Here is a 23,451-nt window from a genome sequence, read left to right on the forward strand (position 1 = left end):
ATGACACGTGTCTTCATATATACTGAGATGGATTCTGGTGCCCCTAGTGGTCAGAACAAGGATGTACAAGTTACTTTTCAGATGATAGAAGCAATTTAATGTGACTGAAAATTTATGATACATCCTATTTGGTATCAAACCAAGCCAAAGAATCTGAATGCTTGTTTTGTGGTGTTTCATCATTCAAAAGTGGATGTGTCTTGAATTTGAATGCTATTTACATGCTATTTGAATTCTCTACAGCTATGTATAAGGTTATTATTATTATTAATAGATTACAGTGACTCGATAAGACAATATGCAGAAAACATTCACATAATGTTCCACAGAAAAAAATTTATTGTTGCAAATACAAAAGTCAAAAAATAACAACAGATTTGATCAGGGCAGTTTTTTAACCAAAAGACAATAATCTGCCCTTTCCAATATTTGCCGTTTATAAAAATGAGTATTTGTGCTACAGTAAAAACAACTTATAAAAACATGATCATGTTCAAATAAGATGAAGTTTGTGGTCTGCGTCGACAGACAGTATCATACAAAGACAATTCAAGTTCAATTCAGGTTCAACCAAATATACACATAGATGACAGCACAAATAATTGTCTGCATAAATACAGCAGAGAGAAAGACAATTACTGAACAAGATAAATCTCTTTGGTTCATTCTGTGGTGTTAATTCTGCTCCTCACGTATCATAAAACCCCTTCAAGTACACTTGAAGCAGACATAAGGCCACTTTAAGATGAATACAGGAAGTGTCAAGATGAGCATGAAGTTGTAATTCACACAAAACAGTGTATTTTATATAATGCCATGTTAACGCAGCTCAGCGACAGTAAAAAAAAACTGCAGTTTAAACAAGGCCTTGTGTAAAGTAATAAGACTTATCAGAAACAAGGATGAATGGGTGCTTGGTGTCACATTTGCATTTATGGAAATAGTATGCATAGCATGCTGGATAAGACGATGTGTATTCCTGTGGCATTTTTTTTGCTCTAATCTGGAATACACAAGAAACACTAGTTTTCCTTTAAAGTATGATTATGAATGTTGAAGACTGAAAAAGTGTGAGGCTGAGTTCAGGTAGGACTTTGCATAGAGACTGGCCTGAAAGTTTATTGTGCTTTGTGTTATAACATAATACAGTGACTTCAGCTTCATTGTTGTGGATTATGGATGACCTGCCCTCTGAACTGTTTTAGTCTCCCAAAAGATGTCATTATAAATGTAAAAAAAAAATGCTAATAGCAAAAAATAGAAAAGTAAAAAAGGAATACAAAATCTGTAATTGTTATTGCAAAAGGCAAGCTCAATGACGGAGACAAAGTTGGCGTCTGACCCCAATATTTATCATCGCTAACTGCTCGATGTCCTCAAACCATGTAGCAGAACCGCATATACTTTGTGCTGAGCAGAATTATGAGCTTTCGTGTTTGTTTTCAGGTCAGAAGGCGGAGTCTCCTGTCATATGAGCCGCTCACGTGTGATTGGCAGTCAGTGCTACACAACATGGAGGTTTGCCCTGGTCTGGTGGTGTAGGGATTATGGACCCCTGAGTTGTTCGAGTCTGCTGTAGACATCATCAGCCTGACTTAGCTCTTCAAATACTGGGATGAGGTGAAGCAGTTCAGTGTCCTCCAAGTCATCAAACCAGGAGAGTACAGGAACCTGTTAAAGGCACAGAGGTTATTATACATCACTACTTTACAGGCTTAAAGTAATCTAATCATTTTGGGATTATTTAAATCTACTGGGTTTATGTATTTTAAAAGCATGAAGATCATTTTAGATGGTGGTACATCAGTAAATACATATACAGTTGGGTCCAACAGTCTACAATTAGTTCAGCTTTTAAACATTTGTTAATACGAACTTAATATTTGATATATATATATATATATAATTTATACAGTATATAGAATAGAATATATATTTGTGTGTATTATGATAGATATAATAATACATACAACCACCGTTCAAATGTACACTACTGTTCTTTTTTTTTCTTTTTTGGTTTTGAAAAAAGATTTGTTTGAAAGTTTGAAGAACAGCATTTATTTGAAATAGAAATCTTTTGTAACATTGTCTTTGTGGTTATTTTTTATCAACTGAATGTATCCTTGCTGAATTAAAGTATTAATTTCATTTAAAAAACATAGTTATCAAACTTTTGAAAGGTAGTATATATACATATCTGAGACTTTTGAACCCCACTGTATAAATGTCAAATACAGCAAAAATACACAATTGTTAAATAGCAAGAGGGAGAATCTAGAGGGCAGGCTTTAACAAAAAAGCTAAATAGCAGCAGGACAGTGAAACCTACAGCATTCTCAGGGTGGAAGATGTAGGAGGCAGGGGAGTTGTCCAGGATCAGGGTTTTGTGGAGCTCACGGCCGAGGCGACTCAGGTCTTTAACATAGCAGCCTTGATAGAAGACACAAGATTCCCGGAAGAGCCGTGTGCGGAACACGCCACACTGATCCAGCAGGTCAGTCACGGGGTCTGCATACTATCACAGCCATGAATGGGGAGAAGGAGGGATGGGTTAAGGAAACTTTGATACTGGCGAAGAAAATAAATCTAATGCTACAAGAGCTTAACTGACCAGCACTAGTGAGGGATTTCTATTTCCTGAATACCTATTCTATTTGTCTGAATACCTTAGCCAGGCTGGCAGTGAACAGAACACATTCAAACAGTTCTCCCATCCTCTGAAGAAACTCATCCACATATGGCCTCTTCAACACGTACACCTAAAACACAGACAGGTTTGTTGTTGTTTATGAGACTAATGCTTTTAATTCACCATTCAAATGCAGAGTCTTCAAAGTAGCATCTTTAGTCAATTTTAAAATTCTGTAAATAAAATAAATCATGTTCTGTAGGTCCATCTAGTGCTGTCTGTCGCTCATAGCCTCCTCCTGAAACAAGTAATCAAGAATAGGCCGTACTAGTGGGAACTAACCTATCCTGGATTACTTGAACCAGGCAGAGGCCAAATGTAGAGTTTCAGTGAAAAATTGCAGAGAACCACAAAGGTTTAGGGAATATTTTAATACAAGTTCAATCTCCTAATTTTAAAAACTATGAATATTATATTCTAGCTGTGGTGTTTACCACAGTTTTGTGAGTAAAACAAAAGAATCAATGGGCAAATAGAGTCTCTTGTTATTTTATTGCACACATGACGTCAAAATCCTCGTCCACTAAGTAAGTGTTGTTCTCACATCAGTCCAGCAGGTGGCGCTCATCATTCACGTTTGAATACAGAACAACATCTCCACTCTTTCCTCAGGCACAATTCAAGACCGTGCGCAATGGCAGGAGATTACTGCTGTTTCTCACATACACAAACATTTATCAGATCTCACCTGGTGTGTGGTCCCCTCAATCTCCACAGGCACAATGAAATCTGCATTGCTTATTGGCTACAAAAACACAATGTGGATACAGTTAAAAACACCGGTGGAGTCAGTGTGGAACTGTTATCAACTCTGTTGTTTAAATGCAAATACAATAATTATTGTACAGATCATTTCATGAATCTATTCTTAAAGTTAAACAGTATGAAGCTTCTTAAAATGTCAAATTTACAATACCAATCAGTGTTTGATAAACTGGATGTACCTTAAATGAGCTATGCACCAGTGTTTCATCCAGATCTATGACCACACAGACCTTCCCCTGGTCCTGAGAGGTCACTGCTGGCAGCAGACACTCTCCTGGTACCTACAGATAATATGTAACCGATCAATATTTTATTATTTCTTTTGAAAAAAGATTTGATTGATTGAAAAAATACATTGCATTGCCCCTTTATTGTCTGAACCGTACATTTAATTTTACACATCCAGATTATAATTCACACATTTTATATGGAATATTTTCTATTTACCTACCCACATATACAGTGTGTATATATAATATGTAAATAAATTATTTTATTAATTAAACAGAAATATACAATTTGACAATGTACAGAGTTTCTTTTTGCGAAATGACATCATTTAAGGATTGGCAGCGATTTCTAGTTAATCCTTAAAATGTTTCTTTCCTTATTTGTTTCGTATTTTTAATGATACAAAATAACAAACTGGAACAAAAAAAGTGACAAAGTGTTGATTAATGGTTAATATAATACTTTGGCAATTGTCCCATTGTCCTCAGGCGCTAGCAAGGCATCATGGGTAGGTGATGTTGGCAGTTGGGCATCTTGAGCTCGAAGGCAACAGATGAGCTTTTTGAAGATATTCCTACTCCCAGGTTTCTGAGGTGAGCTTTTATTCACCTGATCTGTTTGAACACAAAACAATTTTTTCAAATGCATAATTTGCATATATTACTCCCGCTGATAATTGTATTGCATAAACATAGCATAAAAAGCCTCATGTTGTGTGGTTTATAAACAATCCCACTTGAATCCCACTAAAAGCTACTGTCAAACCCCACCCAGAGCACATTAGTAAATGTTAATAAATATTTTCAATGAGCCACTTTAGTCTCCAATAGATGGCAAACGAAAACTAAATTCACATTTGCCAATCAGCTAGATACATTTGCACAAATGCACCACCGAGGCTTGACAGAGCTTTTAAATAATTCAGAGCACTGGAATGAAATGTATGGTTTTGTCAGTAAATGCAGCTCCTATCAACGTCAAAATCACCAAATGCTCAGCCGCCCCTCTCCAGAGATGGCACACGTTGCACAGAAACAGAAAATCTGTTTTAAATGAGACTGCTGGCCATGGCTGGTATATGTTATATAATCTCAGAGGGCGGGAAAGCCCACACATTTCAGCTGTACCTTCGGAGCAAAACATACACGCACACTAACACACTCACAGACCGCTCCTGCCATTTCATCACAGGAGAGTCTGGCAGAAACAAGCCCTAGAAGTGCATACGCCACAGAAATAACTCATAGCCACAGAAATAAGAGATGTTTTGTAACACGACATCTGTAGTGAGCTTTGTTGTGCATTACGGAGGGGCTCCTTGCATATTTAGGGGGCTTTCGGCATACTTTTGCTTGTAAATATTTGCATGTAAGTGAAACATGATTTTGTTCAGACATGCCTGTTGAGATTCCCAAGAAGAAAAAATGGATATAAAATCTCTTGCAATATGAAAGTACACCATGCAATGATTAGAATCTGTTTTTATTGCTATGGTGATGTAACTTCAGTACTAGGAATGGATTTTTTTTTTTTTACAGCTTAAGGAATTGACCACGATGATGAGCAGGGGGGCGATCCCAGGCACCTTTCCCCCTCTCGTTCCCTATGGGGGCTTATTTAGCCATAGGAATCATCTTATGTAACATATGAGCAGCATGTACAGCAGAGGGAGGATGAGAGAAAATGGCCTCCTCGTCATCATTTACTCTGTGCTGTATTTGCCCATCTGTACACTCGCTAATAACGGCCTGCTTAACAAAAGGACTCAGGAAATGGAGTACAAGGAAAATGTATCCATGAATTCAAATGCACTTTCTTGAAAACATTTTTCACATGAGGGGGGAGCGATACTGCCGAGCATTTCGAGCGGATTGGAAAGAGTGTTTTGTTAAGGACCGTCAAAGGTTCTGCTACAAGCTTTTAAGTGGTCAGGGTTTCTAGCTATTACACTTGTGCTCAGATCTAATCAAATGAGATTGTGTGTGTTTTTAATCAATCGACCGAAAAACAGTTTAACTGCTGAATAAGAGAAAAGTATTGTTTTTTCTCAGTTGTGTTACATGTATCTAACAAGTGAAGAGCAGAAAACACTGATATAACAGCAGCAATGTTTTCCTAGACAAAGTGTCTTAGAATTGCTCTAAAACCAATTGGTTTTACAAATATCGTATTATCAATACATATGGAAGCTATTTTTCAGGCATTCAGATTGCTGCCTGATCTCTGTCACCCTGATATCTATACATCCATATTGAATAACCTTTATATTTAAACTAAGCATTGTTTTATTGTCTTTCTTCATGGATTGCATTTTTTATGTTATGATGTGCATTAAACTAAAGCATAATTGGATACAGATGGATATTAAGCTAATGACAAATTAAGACATAACTGTCCATTTCTAAAACGGAATCCTTGCTTGATTTGAATACCACCAATGCAATATATTCAATAAACTTGTTTAATCTAAGGTTCTATAGCAAATATAAACAAAACTTTACATAAAAAGTGCAAACTTTCTTCGCATTTGGTATCTGGTTTAGGGGTCAATGTCATGACTTGTACGGATCTATTAAATTACTCAAAAACATTTGAAGAAATGCATTTCATACAGAAAAATGGCTTGAATATGGCTTCTATAATATTTTCAGTTGCTGAATGAAAACTGTTTTGATATTTTATTGTGAAGGTTAAGGTCAAAAATGTCTAGGTAGTGTACCTGTCTGGAGATTGAAAATAATAGACTGAAAAGAAAAGTTTCAATAAAAGGATTATGTTCTTGAAAAAAAGAAATGGTGGTAAAAGTACTTATATATAAATGTGTTATTATTTCTTAAAAATAATATTAATAATATCTGAAAAACTTCTGACAGACAAATCCAAGTCAGTGGCGTAACAACAAGCAGGAAGCCATTTTGTTGTCATGTAACAAAACAGAGGACTCTTTCAGACCCTGACAAGTGTGAATTATAGCCATGTAGTTAGTAAAAAAAATTCTATACTATATATTTATATATGTATTTTTTATATTTATATATTTTTGACCTTTTTAAGCACCTTTTTTGATATTCATGACTCAAAAATTCATTATATTTTTACTCTGAACATTTTTGAATACACTCACATTATACTTGAAAATACACTATTTCAGTTCTTTTTACTTGGTTACACCACTTGATAGTTTCAGAGTTACTCCGTCTGAATATTTGCTCAAATTTATACAAAAATTATTTTCAAGCCATCATAAATACAAAGATTATAGAAGATAATTTGCACATGTGTTTTAAACTATATCGGTAAATTGATTTAACCTTTTTATATTACCATCTTACATTTCAACTAATGCATCTGTTCACCTCTCAAACACCATAATTTCTGAGATTCTTTGCTGTTAAAGCCACAAACAATAAAGTCACACTGCACACTTTACAAACGGAGTTCAAGGGGTCTTCTAGGAAACTGTGCAGACTTGGCTTGGCTATTTTCCCAACATTATGGCTGCTCGTAATTCACTAATCCAGAGATCGTAAACATCAGATATAATACCCTAACTGACATCAGTAAAGTACAGTCATACTAGAACGACCGGTGTTTATATCGTATGCGTCAGATCTATAATAAGCGCACAGCTCTGCGCATATTTACAAGACTCACGATAAACACTGGTACGAACTGCGCGTTTAAACAGAGAGGAGATAGACTCGCCCGCCAGGTAGTAAGTAAGGGGTTACAAAATGGTTACTATGTAATTTTCCGCATAACACTGTGGCCTTTACTCGTTAAACGTATAGATAAGGCCTTCATTAACCGTTAAGGTTTAAACGCGTGTAATCGTAGCGTCGCGCGGCAGATGGAGGGCGTGTGCTGAGGGGTGTGTTGTGCATTCCAGCGCGGCACCTTGCGCTCTCCATTAGGCCGATGTTTTTCTACATTTCAGCTCGATATTTTGTGTAGTTTTACTGCAGTAGGAGTGTGAGATATGCGAGTGTACCCAAGTCGAGTAAACAGAAAATGTTTTTGAAACACAATATCCTTAACATTAAAACAACATGTCACTCAAATTATCCATTAACCAAGCGATGAAACGACGTCCACAAAAGAGGAAACAACATGCGACACGAATGAATTTGGTTGGATTGGTTACGTTTCAAAAAATATACAAACATCATAATCACATCTATTGTGTGAAGGAACAATAAATAATACAATAAACAATACACAAATAAATGCATACTTTATTAATATACATCAAGGAGCCCAAATAAGAGAGAAAAACATGTCAATGTTTTCAACACGTCGTCTGAAATTCTTTTAAAAACATATTACGTAAGCATTCAGCAATGCCTTTCTGCAACAGCAAAACATGTACATAATAAAATAAGTTACACATATTTTTTTTTCTTTATTAAGCCATATAAGTTACAAAACGAAGTGTATTTACGTTTCGCTGTTCAAACCGTTGGAACTTAACGAATTCCGCTCGCGACTGTCACGTCAAATCGGCTCAATATGACAAATAACTGTAATAGTTCGAATCGCACATCGAACAGCGCGACGCGGTAAATAAAGCCCGACAGAGAATATGAGACCAGAGAGAGCTGACAGTGCTGTAACATCACCATTTAGTATGTGACAGTGCGTTGCCTACCTGTTTTCGAAGACAATCGAGAATCCTCTCTCTGCACTTGAGTGATGATAGAACTTTCCATCTAACAAACGCACAGCCCTCAACGTCCAACCAACCTTTTCCAGCGACACACAGTCGGTCCGCATTTAGTGGCATTAAAAGCTAGCGAGGCTTGAAATTAATAATTTCCGTTCGCGCAAAAATATCTCAAACCTACGGCGACAAAATATTTTGATATTTATTTATTCCCGCCTTCTATTCTCTTCCACATGGGAGGGGCATGACACTTTGTTTTTGTTTTCTCTTATCTGCTATTTTTTAGGCTTCGCGTCTCAGTTTACTTTATCGCTTGTATATTTATCCATAGCCCCCTCTTGTCTAGGTAAAGCCCTGACTTTTTCTCCAACAACATGGAGAATCCAGGCGAAAGAAGAAAAACAACCGAGGACATGGGGCAAGGACGGTTTCAAGTTCCCCTTACTACAGATAAACAACCCCGTAGCTGGGCTATATCCAGAATAGTATTTTTTAAAAAGACACGACCATTTCGCTCAGATTTATAATTTGAGAAGATAAGATGCGAAACTAGACGATAATTGACTATTTTTTTATGTTTTTCCGTGTAGTGTTTTGCGTTGGACGGACTCGGAGGGGCGCCTTGAAACAGTTGGTCGTTTCGGATTGGATCTCCAGGAAGTGGGAGTAGCTAAAGCATTCTTCTGTTCTGCACGCTCCACACCGAAAAAGCTCCAGTGCTGGTTTTGTCGCAGATCAGTAGTCAGAAGCGATCATATTAAATCTGAACTGCAGTGTCGGAATGCTAATTTAATAATGAGAAAATTGCAAAGGAAACGAGTGATGCGATTGAACGGGTAATAAATGGAAAACAAAAAAAATAAAAAAAATACATCACACCTACCTAATTATATTTCTGCTGATCCTCCTCATCATAACTATAGTTATATTATAACTATAGTTATGATGATGAAGTGGATTAAATAAGGCTATTTATTGATCAATTTAAAATAGATCTTTGTGTTATCAGTGCACAATTTGAGTAACCTACAGATTCTGTGCCAAAAATAGGTAATTTAATAAAACATAATAAACATTAGTGTAAAATGTAAAGACATTGATTTGTTAATGTGGTATTTAGCGTGTTGATAAAAAAAATTAACCATTTATGTATATTTATTGAGTGTTAAAAGCTGTATTTTAATTACTCAAATTAATGCAAGTGTAATGTTAATTCTAGCATGAGAACATGAGGTTATGGAGTATGACACCACTAAAATCGATTCATTAATTAGGTCATTAAACATAAACAGAATTAAAAATGAACAAAATAATCAAGCGTCACAAACCATGTTACTACTTAGATTACAACTTGTTTGTTTTGATATATTTCATGTCATGATATGAAACATAGTTGGTCAGAGAAAACATCATTGTTAAATTGCAGTGATCAACTGTGAGAAGAAAAATATATGCATAATTTCTTAATTATGAAAGCTTAATAGCTTTTGACCAACTCTAATGGCCCTGTATAATGCATAGCACAAGGTGTTCATTTAGTGATTGAATGATTTAATGAATAATTTTACAATAACCTATTTGTTTTCAAGCAAAAATTAAAGCTTTGCTCCTTCATTCTATTTTTCTACATTCTATATTTCTATCTTTTTTCTCTGTCTCTTTCAATCATAGGAACAAAGGTAGAGGATGGTAAATGTAAGTGATAAAAGGGCAACAGGCATAGTTTTTATGAGTCTGAGTACTGCCCAGAACTCCTATGTTGGAAATCTATTCCTGACTATTCCCAAATGGGACCAATTCTATACCACAAAACCAAGACATAAACAAGAATGGTACCACTGTTTACATTCCTAGTTTTAGAAATGTGGAAGTTGTGCAGATGTCAGATATGTGACTAAAATAAGTGTAAGCATGGAGAGCTCCAAAACATGTTCTTTTTTTCCCTCAACTCTGAAAGGGAAGGCATGGAATCACAAAAGAGCCATTCTATTTACCATGCATTATAATATCAAGCCATACTATTTCAAACAAATATTTTTTAAAGAAGGAAATAAAGAAGATAATAAAACATTAACATACTATATGCTTTTAAGGTAAAATAATACATTTTGCTTCATTAATAGCAGCATAGTTCGCTTTTTTTTTTTTTGTAACTACACTTTCTCAGCCCATTGTAAATAAAAGCTTTTATGTTACAGAAACTTTAACGCCTCTTCCTTGCTGTATAGTGCACCTTGTTTGTCCTGTTGACTAAACATTCCATAGAGGTAAAACTGAGAGATAAAAAGACATAGTTAATTAAGCTTTATCTTGATTTAACACGAGTCGAGCTGAGAGTGCTCTCTAAAATGATTTAATATTGAAATAATAGTTACAGCAAAGAAGCTGGTGGCAAAATGATTACAGTCAATCATGTAAGGTGGAAGTAACCATAGAAAGCATTGATAGAGGCTTTGCACAAGCAAATTCTAATGAATTACGATAATTGTTGTCCTGTAATTTGTTTTCACAAGAGAAAGGTTCACGTGATATTTCCATTACTCATTTAATTTCTCATAATTTAAATTTACAACAATATGTACAGAGCAAAAGTGTGTGCAACAAACCAATATTGGTCTCTTAAAGGAATCAGTTCGCCTTTCCACCCTTTTTGGGGTATAGGCGGTCACCCAGAGCTCGCCTCTATCTTGGGCTTTCCTCTCAACCTCAGGTGTGACCCATCTTTTTGCAGTCCACCTCAAGGTCTCGGCGCCAGGTCTTTCTTGGCCTTCCTTGGCATAGCTTCAGAAACGTCTTAAAGGAATAGTTCACCCAAAAATGAAAATTTGCTGAAAATTTACTCCTCTAAGCCATCCAAGATGTAAACAGATTTGGAGAAATTTAGCATTACATTATTTGCTCACCAATGGATCATTTGCAGTGAATGGGTGCCGTCAGAATGAAGTTCAAACAGCTGATAAAAACATCACAATAATCCACAAGTAATCCACACTACTCTAGTCCTTCACTTAATATCACGAGAAGTGAAAAGCTGTGTGTTTGTAATTAACAAATTCATCATTAAGATGTTTTTAACTCCAAACCGTTGCTTCTGGCCAAAATACGAGCCCTCTATCCATAAAATTGCATTTTCCATTGAACAAGTCATCTCATCTGAATCAGCTCTGTTTACAAGTGAAAACAGTCAAAGCTTAAACAAAGGTTTAAACAAATATGTCGGTGGATTTTGATGTGAGAGGACAACAGGGGATGGACATTTTCACCAGATGAAGCATTATTATGGATTATGGACTTGTATTTTTGCCATAAGCAATGATTTAAAGTTAAATCATTAACTTGTATGGATTATTATTGTGGATTATCGTGATGTTTTTAATCAGCTGTTTGGACTCTCATTCCGATGGCACAAAATCTGTTCTGATGAAGAAACAAACTCATCTTGGATGGCCTGAGGATGAGTAGGGTTTAAGCAAATTATTATTATTATTATTATTATTTGGGTGAACTATTACTTTAACAATGTATTCCTCTCAAATATCTTCTTGAGCCAGGTACATTTTTTTTGTAAATCAGTAGGTACCATCATGGAGTTGTACCTGCCTTTAAAAAGTTCATTAAACCCAAACGGTAGCCTAATTGTTGTGTTTTTATAAGGTTACAATTCTGGATTGGTGCCTTGAACAAGGACGGAGCGAAATTAGAACCTGTTCCCTAACACTCAAGCATCTCTGGTGTACATTTCAAGACCAGAAAACAAGAAAACTGTTATTTATTATAAATATACACTACCACTGAAAAGTCTTGGGTCATTTTTGAAATGTTTTTGAAATAAGTCTCTTATGCTCAGCATGGCTGCATTTATTTAATCAAACGCAAAGCAAAAAAAAAAAACAGTAACATTGTGAAAAATTCAGAAATGGATCCATTTCTTCAGAAATCATTCATATATGCTGATTTGCAGCTCAAGAAACCTTATCAGTGTAGAAAAGAAACTTGCTTAGTGTTTCTTTGGAAACCATGATACACCACAAGTCAAAAGTTTGGGATAAGATTTAAAACAAAATCAATACTTTTATTCAGCAAGGACACATTAAATTGGTCAAAAGTAACAGTAAAGCTGCAAAACATTTCTATTTCAATTAAATGCTGTCTGCTTTCTATTCATCAAAGAATCACGAAAAAAAAAACGTATCATGGTTTCCACAAAAATATTAAGCAGCAAAAACTATTTTAACATTGATAATAATATGAACAGTTATTAATAATTAAGCACCAATTATAATTGACAATAACCGAGCAATAAATCATCATATTACAATGATTTCTGAAGGATCGAGTCTGATGACTGCGATCAATGGCTGCTGAAAATCCATCTTTGCCAGCAGGAATAAATTACATTTTAAAATATATTAAAATAGAAAACTGTAATAGTAGTTCACAATATTACTGTTTTTGCTGTGCTTTTGGTCAAATAAATACAGCCTTGGTGAGCATAAGAGACTTTTAAAAAAAAAATCAACAAAGAATTATTCCAAACTCTTGATGTGTAGTGCATATATTAAAATGTATTTACTAATAATTACTAGCACTGATAACTCCGCCTAGGGACCCCCACCCTCAGTGACTTACGGTCCGTGCACTCAGTGACCCGAACACATATGCTCAGCGAGAGCTGTGCCCAGATTGACCAAATCTGAGGTTTCTGTAAGGCTCAGACTCAAGTCTGGAGCCATGTGATTTGCAGGAAGGGGAAGGAGACCCCCTCCCACAATCACTCTCTCTCTCCCCCCCAACCCTCCCCCTGAGTGGCCCCTGCCAGGCTCTGTTTCCAGGAAAGGGGCCTAGTGGACAGGCGCAGGGGCCTGCATCAGGGAGAGCCTGGCTCATTGAGAAAAACAAAAACAGAAAGGGGAGGTGGGAAGACTCTCCCTCCTTACATAACAGTCTCTAGCAGTGAAAAAAAAAGCCTAAACCCGTCTGTCTGCTCTTTACACAATGCCACACCCTATAGTTGGGCTCTGCTGGAACTTCAGCATTTGGGACGGTTTTATTTATTGGACAGAAAAGATACTCTTCCTTTAATTACTTCTTTTAATTGCCAGCTGGATGCTCATTAGATGCATTGAGCATGGAAGTGACACGCACGCCTCAAGCTTGCGAAACTCTTTGCTGCTGTGCATGAATTTTAAGATGACAACATATAATAGCTGGAGGTAAACCGGGTTGTGCAATGCATATGTGTAAAGAACATGTAGTAATATTTATTAGGGTATTAGGGTTCAGAGGCACATACGATGCTCATACTAACAGTCTATGAATTTTGACACGTTACTGCCTCCTTGTGGTTACACTAAAAAATGAAAAATGAAAAAGCGAAAAATAGTACAGTAGACAATTTATTATGTAAAGATTTACAAATGAGTTCTATGAGCAGTTTCGTGTTTTCAATATTTGTATTTAGTATTTTAAAAGGCGTTTTAATTCCAAACATCTTGCAAATAAGAAACATAGCAAGCAATTTATGATAACAGCCAATGATATTCTCAGTACACAATGCTAAGTGTAGGTTAGTGAAAAGTGACATTTTATAAAGTATTATAAAGTATTTTTAAGCATTTATAAGTATGTTTAATGTATTAGACCAACTATAAAATGTTTGACCACCTCAGGTTGAATAGGATATATGATCTGCTTTGCATGTTCCCGAACAGGAACTGAAGCAGACAAAAATGTCAACAGGTCTACAAGAACACCGATACAACAAACCAAGAAAATAGTCATTGTCAAATTAACGACTCAACATATAATGAGTGATGCAGATGATTCTGATATTCATCTTCATAAACACTTTAATATTTTGATATGGTGCTCGGTTATTATTGGTAGTCAGTTATTATTAATTGCTCTGATTATTATCGTCAATTTTGAAAACCGTTTTTGCTGCTTAATATTTTTGAGTATTTTTTGTCAGAATTCTTTGATGAATAGGAAGTTCAAAAGAACAGCATTTATTTTGAAATAGAAATCTTTTGCACCATTATAGATGTCTTTACTGTCCCTTTTGATCAATTTAATGCACCCATGCTAGATATATTAATTTTTAATTTTATAATAATAAAAAAAAAAATTCTGCCTGATTGTTGGATCATGTTTCAAATGTTAGGAAAGATAAAATGTTACCAGTCTTCACAGCATCATTTTCAAAGTAATTTGAAAGGTAATGTAGATTTCATGCATTCATTATGAATTAGCATACATGTAAAATAACAGTATATTATAATAATGTATATTATTTCAATATAATGTTACAACGCATTTAAAAAAATTATTCAGCACTCAGTTATTTTTTTTTTACTTTAAGCAATTACTTTAATTTCCACAGGATGAATGTAATATATAATCAATCAATGAACAAAGATAATTGTGAACACATTAGCAGCTCATATTTTAACATCCAGTAAACACACAATGGAATAACAAAACAAATGAATCCAAAAGGCCAGAGTTATGAATAATTCGTACAGCAAAGCATAAATTGTATATCTTAAACTATTACCAATGCATGCTCAAAAATGATTACCACCAAAACTAGAGCTCAATTATATACACAGTGTCAATAGGAAACATTAGCCTAATTTTTTTTAGGCAAATTAGTATTTTAATAAAACTTTATTCTCAAATCCAGAAAATACACATCGTGCCTTCCATTTTTCATAGCGATTTAAAAAGGGTAAATTATAGTTCCTAATAATATAATTCCTCTCAAAGCATTTCTCTTATGTTTAAATTAAATCATTTTGAATGACTTTTTACAATACAGATGTCAATGGAGAAACATCAATGTCAGGAATAATATGCTCTATTATATTAACTAACATTTGACTGAAGGAGACTGCTGAGGTAACAGGGTGAACTGAATTCTTAAAAGTAATAAAATAAGAATATGCAGGCTATATACAATTATGACTTAACAGGGTTCATAAAAACGCTTCAATGTGCAAATAGGTCACATCTGGATGGATTAATTATCCTATGAACTCTCAAATAATATGTTATCTAAACTAGACTTTTTCACTGCATTTTTGCATTTAATGATGAGATCTTAAATAGAAGTGCTATATATAGGCCTGTATGTTAGTTTTCACAAAACTACCACCCTAAATCCTTTTGCTGGCTTGTTATCTTTGGAAATAACACATCTCAGGAAGCTCAAACCCTGTCAAAAGCAACCCGCCCAAAATGTGAATGCCTTTATATATTATGGCACTCCAAACAACAGCATTATTTACATTATTTTTTTAATTATAATTTTTTTTTAAATAAATTCCACCTTCATGTGGAAAACAGTCTTTCCCCTCACCAATCCCTCATTTACAGACATTTCTCTTAATTATCAACACTCAAAAATGTGATGAAAGTGACAGTGTCTAAAATGATTTATATGGAACTTTATGGTGCTCAAATGGAAATCACGTCTATGACATTATGAAGGCAAAGTCCTAATAATGTGTCATATCTGCGCATTGCAACATTAGAGAAGGTTTTGTGGCTTGAAGTTTTGTACATTTACAAACATGTCCGAATGCACTTGTTGATCCCAGTCTGGGAAGCAAGCAAAGATCATCCTTGACACTTTAGGGATATATACATGCTGTTCTAATTCATGAAGACTTGAGGAGACCGTCTTAGAACTCCTCATGTACGTTACGGGCATAGTCCATGAGTTTGCTGCCAGTGAAGTACTCGCTGTATTTAAGGATCTCCTCTAGCTCCAGGTTGTGGTTTTGGTTCTCATCCGCCACAGCAATCATCTGCTTGGCTTCATTCAGGGCGTTGTACTCATTCATAGGATCCATGTATTCCTGTTTGACAGAAGGAATATCAGCAAGGCACAGATATTCATTCAAATGAGATGCTATAAATGTATTCTTATCGTTTAACAGCACTTATGAAAGAGGACCAACCTCCAGCTCTTCCATGGTTACAATCATATCATGGTTAGCGTCAATGACTTCTTCAAACTCCTTCTTCCTTTCACGAACCCAGTCGTCATCGATGTCTTGGGCCTGCTGATTCTCCACAGTTCCCATGGGGAGGGAGATAAATTCAGCAAGAGTCAACTTTCCATCTCCATCTTGATCTGTTTAGAAAACATATAGGGTTTGTTTACCAATAAGAATCACAAGAAATGTGTTGCCATTTCTTGGGTATGAATTTCAGATTTATATGCTTACCAAGATCTCGGACGATCTCCTTGACCATGTATCTCAGCATGCCTCTGCTGTGCTCTGGATGCAGGAACGAGAGGAACTCCTCTTCATTCAGCAGCTGGTCAGCTGGAGGGTTATCTGCCTGGAACCAGCGATCCTTCAAGCTCTCCAGAACCTCCTGAGCTGTAGTGAGGCCATATTTTATTCATATCATTTTAAATGGCTTTGTTATGAGTACTAGACCATATCAGGCAAACACATCTTCTACATTGCAACTTACTTTCTTCATCCACTTTCAATTCTTCATTGTTTTTTATCTTCTCAGCTACTTCTTTTTCATTAAAACCTTTGCTGGCCAAAAACTTCACACGGTATTCATCCCAAGTTACATGTCCTGCGAGAGAACAATTTGAGCAGATTCAATTGAAATTGGCAGTCAAGACCATTGTTAAGTGTTATGAAATCATCATGCCAGATGTCAAAAACAGGATACATATTATTTTGCTCTAGTAAAACACAGGAAACCTTTCTAACTACAAATCATGTTTAAACTTACCTGAAATCTATTTCAACATATCCCTACTTGACAAATAATTTCATTATGCCACTGGTCTAAATAACAACATCCACTTACCATCCCCATCAGGGTCCACAGCACGAAAACTGAGCTTGTTTTCTTTAACGGCCTCCTGAAAATGTTCTTCTGTCTTCTCCATGATCCAGCGCTGCATTTCTTTAGCACTGACACTCCTGTCTTTATTAATATCCACCCTAGAAACAGAGAGTAAAGGTTTGATGATGCAGCTATAGGCACGATTAGGTGAAATTAGGTGATAAGATATTTATGGCATCAACACTTTAAAGTAATCAATCATTTGCTTAATGCATAGGATTGATTGTTTTTAAAGTCAGCATGAAATGGAAATTCACCCTTTTTTCTAAATGCATCTTATTGTGAACAATACATCCATACATATGTTTCATGATTTTTTATTTATTCAAATTTTGTTTAGCTTGTAATTTAATCAAAATATCATAACTCAATCTTCCGACAAAGATACCAGACTTCTCTCTGGTGATGTATGAGGGACTTCAATCATTTTGTCTACTTAAACCCTGTTCTTTTGACTGCAAGCTTGCATTAAGAGCTGCCTCTATCCAATCAACAGAACCCCGCCTTACATTTTTTCTATCCGTTTCACTCAGTTGTATGTCACATTACAGAAGAAAAGATCTGTCATCTACTTCCGTTTCATCACAACTTGCAATAATTGCTCACTGTTCATTGGGTTAAACCAGAAATGCCTTTAGAATGACACCCAAAGCACATCATGGGAAAATCGCATTGTTTCCACAGCTGTGTACATACTTGGTAAAGATTTCAATAAGTTTCTTCCTGTTCCGTCTGGGCTCTGAGTCCTCCTCAAACTCCTCCATCTCCTTCCCCAGAAACACCTCCTGATGAAAGTCTTTATTGAGGTGACCGTCCATTTCCATCTTCACACCGTTAAGATGGTCAGGTGGAAGGATCTCATTGTCCTCTTTGCTGTTGGGGTGTTTGTCTTTTAACGCTGACATATTTGCTGGCCTGGCCTGAACATTCAAAGCCAGCATTGCAAATACTGCCAAAGTTGAGGTGCACAAAAGTTGAGGCTGAGATCTTCTCCGGTTAGACATGGTTTTACTGCTTAAACAGATGTAGGAGCATTACGAAAAGAAAAATAAAATCACATTAAAGCAAACATAAGCGTATATATATATTAACACACCAGTCTTAATTATTTGCTGGTTTTAAATGGATTTTGAGCACTTTAGCATGGTCAGACTGGGAAACCAGCTTAAATCAGCTTTTTTTAAATATTGAGAGCAATATCAAATATGAAAGACTTCTTTAGGACGCGGTGGACTGACAGAATTATACCCATTAATTTATTAGTTAGCGTTTATTAGCCTACTCAGTACTGAAGCAGTAATGAATCAGCACATAATGTTTGACAACACCTGTCTCAATGCAGCTTGTGAACGGAAATAAATAATAAGCTAACGTTACCTACCTGTACGTTTGAACGGTCCTTTCCAAAAATTAAGTATCAGATGAATGAACAGAAGCCAGTGGCCTGCTGTATTTAAAGCAGCTTGAGCGGACTGTTTATGTGCAGCTCACCGCGCAGTTCCTGTACACGTCGCCACTCGAGACCAAACGCTGCTCGCTGGAGCGGTTTATGGCCCTGAACGCGACGTCCTCCCTCTCTGGACTCAGATAACACACAAACACATACAGGACAGACCGATGACCGCAAGAGTTCACGAGGACTTACACCAGGAAGGCGTTGAGCAAAGAAACATTGCTACGTTGTCAGGATCGCGTGTCTTCTTCTTGTGTAACATTAGGTGAGGGATAACGCGGATACCGCGCACATATCGCCATCTACTGTACCAGCAGACCAATGCCTATGAAATATACACTGAGACAAATGTCTGTTTACCTTTCATATCAGTTTTTTTCTCTCACGATCTGTGCTGAAAGCCTTACTTGTTTAGATATCTCAGACTCACATTAGCTTCTTGTTATTCTCTATTGGGGGCCTGTTGAACAGTTACAGAAAATACATAAAGTTTTAATTATGAACATGATGTGCTTGAGAATCCATGATGCATCACATACCAGGCCTGGACCTGGTACAACGATTAAAATGTGGTGGCCGATAGACCCTGAGGTTAATCAGTCCCTAGTTGTGCTATTTTTCTGTGTGATGGAGAAGTACCTGCGCACTAGTGTGCTACCTTTGCCCAGAGAAGAAGAATGAATAGGTAAAATGAACTAAATAGATAAAATAGTTAGAATGTTCACCAAGGTTGCATTCATTTGATCAAAAACACAATAAAACAAAACAATAATATTGTGAAATAATATGAAATATTTAAAATAGTCTCAGAGAAATCAAACAACTGGTATAGAACTGCTTTAAAGCAATGTGATGTAAAAGTGATGTTTGACCAGCTGACTGATCTGGTTCTTTTAGAGAAGATCTGAGCATTTAAATTAATTTATATGGAGTCATCTAATAACATGAAATGCCTCCAGCTGCATGTATACATACTGAGAGTGTTAGAAACATATAGAACAAACAATATTTTTTTGTATAATACTTACCCCAAACTTTTAAGCTTTCCCATCCCAGGAATAAATTACAATTTATAATATGTTAAAATTGAAGACAGTAATTTTAAATTGTATAAATTTTTCATAATATTGTTGTTTTACTGTATTATAACACATTAAAACAACAATATATATATATATATATATATATATATATATTATATGCAATTTGTATATTGATTTAATATACATGACATTTGCATATTAAGTTAATATACATAAAAAACTAGACTGACCAAATTTTGTCCAGAAATGAATTTGTTACTGTATCTTTATTTCCAGCCACCAGAGGGGGGAAGAGCACCAAGGCATGTAGGATATCTCCCAGTATTGTTGCTCTACTGAGAGACAGTACTGTACACTTAACAAAGTTACACAAATCTGCATAATGTAATTTGTCACTTAGATTAATACGATCATGCATTTTACATTAATGTGTAACAGTAAGCACAATAATTGATCAATAACATGAACAGATTGTGGTTGTATTGTAGAAATACTATCAGGATCACTAAAATTACACTCACCCTAAATGCCATGTTTTGCAAGTTGTTGCATATAATGGGAAAATATTGTTTGTACTGTGGAATATGTTTCTGACACAGTCATCTTAGTATTTGTACATGCAGATGGATGTAGTTCTAGTTATTAGGTGACTCCACATCAATTCATATAAACATTCAGCTCTTCTCTAAAAGACCCAGATATCTAGTCAGCTGGTCAAACATCACTTTACTGCCTTGAAGCAGTTTTTTCTGAGTTGTTTGAATTTTCTGAGACTAAATGTCACATGTAGAGAGCTACTGCAAAGTAGGACACTACACTACACACACACACACACACACACACACACACACACAGATTTACACCTACACACATGAACACGCATTCCCTAGAGTCTGCCTGCCAAAGAGCTCTCCCTCAAGACTTGAGTATTTCATTAGTGAGATAAAACAGGGCTGAGCCCACTGAGGTTGCCAGTTTCACTGATGAGGAAAAGAGAAGCAGGGGAATCAGAAAGAAAGAGAGAGAGAAAGAGCGAGAGACAGAGAGGGGGCTGTGATAAACTCTGCTGCGAGCCCTCCTGTAAGCAGAGTGAGAGAGTGCAGGAGCAACAGCATAAGATCTGGAGAGGGTGAAAACACAACTGTGAGCAAGACCTACCACAAAGTCCACACAGATCTCGCACTTTGAGGTGAGCGTGCATGTGTTTTTGTCACCCTGCAGAACTGGGCTGATGCATTTAGGTGCGATCGTCCCGTCAAGTGCTTCTCTGCTTTGAAGTTGGCCGTGGGGGACCGTTTTTTTCCCTGCAAGGAAAAAAAGGCAAGAGAAGGCCAAAAGCTACAAAAACTGGAGTGTTTCCAACTTCCAATTCCCTCAGGACATTTTTTTCCCCCACCTCGGCTTCAAGAAGGAAGCACATGTGAAGACTGATGGGGCAAGACCTCAGCATTGCTTACCAGAAAATCGGCTCAGATGCATCACTGCAGAGACTCCACATCCCAGTAGGAGTGAGACGGAGGTAAAGAACCAGAGAGAAAGTGAGAGGGAATCTGAGTAATTTCCATCCACTCCCCCCCCCCTTTCAAAACTGGGACCTTCTTCAGTTGCCCTCTGCTACCCCCCCATGGGGCAGGAAGCGTGAAAAATCTCACTAATGGGTTTATTTGCTGTCAGCTCAGCGACGACCTGTCATTTCCCAGGACCACTCTACACTTGACACATTTCATAGTCGAGTAAGCTTTGCTTTGTTTTTGCCTAAAGAGCCCTTGCTTCACACTGCTGGCAGTTGAGAAGATCAAGACCAGGCTGAGGTATCAGGTGGAGTGGACAAGTCCCTTAATCACTTTGCCTGCCTATTACAGTATTCTTCTTCCAGTGAGGTCAAGCGTTGGGGACATCTCGCTGTTCCTTTGTATTTCTCGAAGTCGAGAACTTCCCGCAGTGAGAAAGAGTCTGCTTTCTGACCCAACTACGGTGTCCTGGCTGGTGGGCTGAAGATGCGTTGCTGGCTGCTAGCTGTGGTGACGGCAGTGCTCTGGAGCCAGTGCATCCTTCTAGGGTGGGCTGAAGGCAGGAAGATGCGTAAGAGGCCGAAGGAGCTTGCTCCGCAGCACACCGAAGCATTCAACACCACAATTTCCAACAGTGAGGAGCTGGATGGCAGCACAAAGGTATATGCCATAATAGTTTCTCATTGCTTTTCTTATAGAAGTTGCTTTTCTCCACTTTAAGCTATGCTGATTTCCCAGCTCTGCACATGAAACTGCTTATGATTCCACATCAGAAGTGTTCTATTATTGTTTTATATAAGATAATTTTTAGAAAAAATATTTGAAATTGTCCCTTTAGAGCTACAACAGCTTGTTACTGAGGCAGCATCCTCAAAAGTGCATATTTGTACCTTACCCCTAAAAAGTGTTTATTATTACCTTAAGTACATGTTAGTATCTTAAAGTACTAATATGCAGTCAACAGTGTAATTTTTAAGGTACGGCCCATGGGACAAGCTAAAGGCACAATTTTTGCACATTATGTCATATGGCTGCTATTTATTCTGTTTTTGATGATGGTTGGCTTGTTCTATCATGTGTCTTCATTTTACTAACAAACTTCTGATATTGCAGTAATCAGTCAATCTCAAGGTTGTGAAAACTCACAGACCGCTGACGCCACTGTTACTATGTTTTACATGTCTTGGGGCTCTGTTTTATTGAGAACCTCACCCTAACTGGGTACTAAAATTGCATGAAAAATGATAGAAGACATGATACAACACATTGGTTATATACATTACCAATCAAAAATTTGCGGTCAGTACGATTTTTTTTTTTTGCTTTAAATTAATCCAATGTGACAGTAAAGACATTTTAATGTTACAGAAGATTTCTATTTCAAATAAATGCTGTTCTTTTGAATTAAAAAAAAAAATTAATTCACAAATCCTGAAAAAAACTAAATTCACTATTTCCACAAAAATATCAAGCGGAACAACCATTTTAAACATAATAAGAAGAAATGTTTCTTGAGGGCCAAATCAGCATATTAAAAAGATTTCTGAAGGATGTGACACTGAAGACTAGAGTAATGCCTGCTGAAAGGATTCACAGGCAATGCACAGAATAATAAATTATGTACCTTAAATGCACTTTAAGTTATTTAGATAAAAACATCTGCCAAATGTGTAAATGTAATGCATTTAGCGACCAATCATTCCTCACAGTGTGTCAAAATCACCCTGTTATAGCCAGGCAGAGAAAATACCCCAGAGTGATGTGTTTTAATTGCTCTGTTAAATATGTCAGCACACTCATCAGAAAGCAAAGCCGACTGCATTTGGCACTTACAGTTGTCTCTCATACTTTGTAAATGCGCCTGAGCAGAAATCGTCAGCTGCTTTGCAAACTTTGGTTATTTAAACAAGCTTAGAGCGAGCTCATCCAAAGCCCATGATGGAAATGCTACAAGCATTTTTGATTAGCTTGGCACAGACTCAAACATGTATGTATGTTTCTTGAGAAATAGACTGGTCTAATTCTTCAGAACAGCTCAAGAGAATGAGATTCAGAATGATAAATAGAACAGTTTGAAGGCTATAATGTGTGACATTGATGATTGAGGCATGAGATATGGGAAGAATGCACATTCAGAAGGTCTGATCAGAGCATTAATTAGTCATCTCAGTAGTGGTTTTCTACCAGAGCGTGAAGGAGGGCTATATATATAT

General features: G+C 36.4%; 3 protein-coding genes across 3 annotated transcripts in view; 1 reads left to right on the plus strand and 2 right to left on the minus strand.

The window, feature by feature from the left end:
- Window positions 1-334: 334 nt before the first annotated feature.
- On the minus strand, window positions 335-8,839 carry ctdsp2 (CTD (carboxy-terminal domain, RNA polymerase II, polypeptide A) small phosphatase 2). The gene is made up of 7 exons (XM_016522481.1): window positions 8,334-8,839; window positions 4,148-4,299; window positions 3,634-3,735; window positions 3,378-3,434; window positions 2,667-2,759; window positions 2,330-2,515; window positions 335-1,671 (listed from the first exon to the last, which is right to left on the minus strand). Exons 1-7 carry the CDS (start codon window positions 8,392-8,394, stop codon window positions 1,546-1,548), a joined length of 777 nt encoding a protein of 258 aa, XP_016377967.1. The 5' UTR covers window positions 8,395-8,839; the 3' UTR covers window positions 335-1,545.
- Window positions 8,840-14,697: 5,858 nt separating this feature from the next.
- Window positions 14,698-18,955, minus strand: sdf4 (stromal cell derived factor 4). Its single transcript, XM_016522482.1, has 7 exons — window positions 18,613-18,955; window positions 17,928-18,242; window positions 17,193-17,329; window positions 16,839-16,952; window positions 16,583-16,741; window positions 16,313-16,488; window positions 14,698-16,210 (listed from the first exon to the last, which is right to left on the minus strand). Exons 2-7 carry the CDS (start codon window positions 18,233-18,235, stop codon window positions 16,034-16,036), a joined length of 1,071 nt encoding a protein of 356 aa, XP_016377968.1. The 5' UTR covers window positions 18,236-18,242; window positions 18,613-18,955; the 3' UTR covers window positions 14,698-16,033.
- Window positions 18,956-20,796: 1,841 nt separating this feature from the next.
- Window positions 20,797-23,451, plus strand: part of c1qtnf12 (C1q and TNF related 12) — a 21,272-nt gene continuing 18,617 nt past the window's right edge. The window contains exon 1 of the mRNA XM_016522483.1: window positions 20,797-21,898. Coding sequence (XP_016377969.1) covers window positions 21,725-21,898 — 174 coding nt within the window. The 5' untranslated portion in view covers window positions 20,797-21,724. The remainder of the gene's footprint in view (window positions 21,899-23,451) is intronic.

The sequence above is a fragment of the Sinocyclocheilus rhinocerous genome, unplaced genomic scaffold (assembly GCF_001515625.1).
Source record: "Sinocyclocheilus rhinocerous isolate Xijiao unplaced genomic scaffold, SAMN03320098_v1.1 scaffold148, whole genome shotgun sequence".
Taxonomy (NCBI): domain Eukaryota; kingdom Metazoa; phylum Chordata; class Actinopteri; order Cypriniformes; family Cyprinidae; genus Sinocyclocheilus; species Sinocyclocheilus rhinocerous.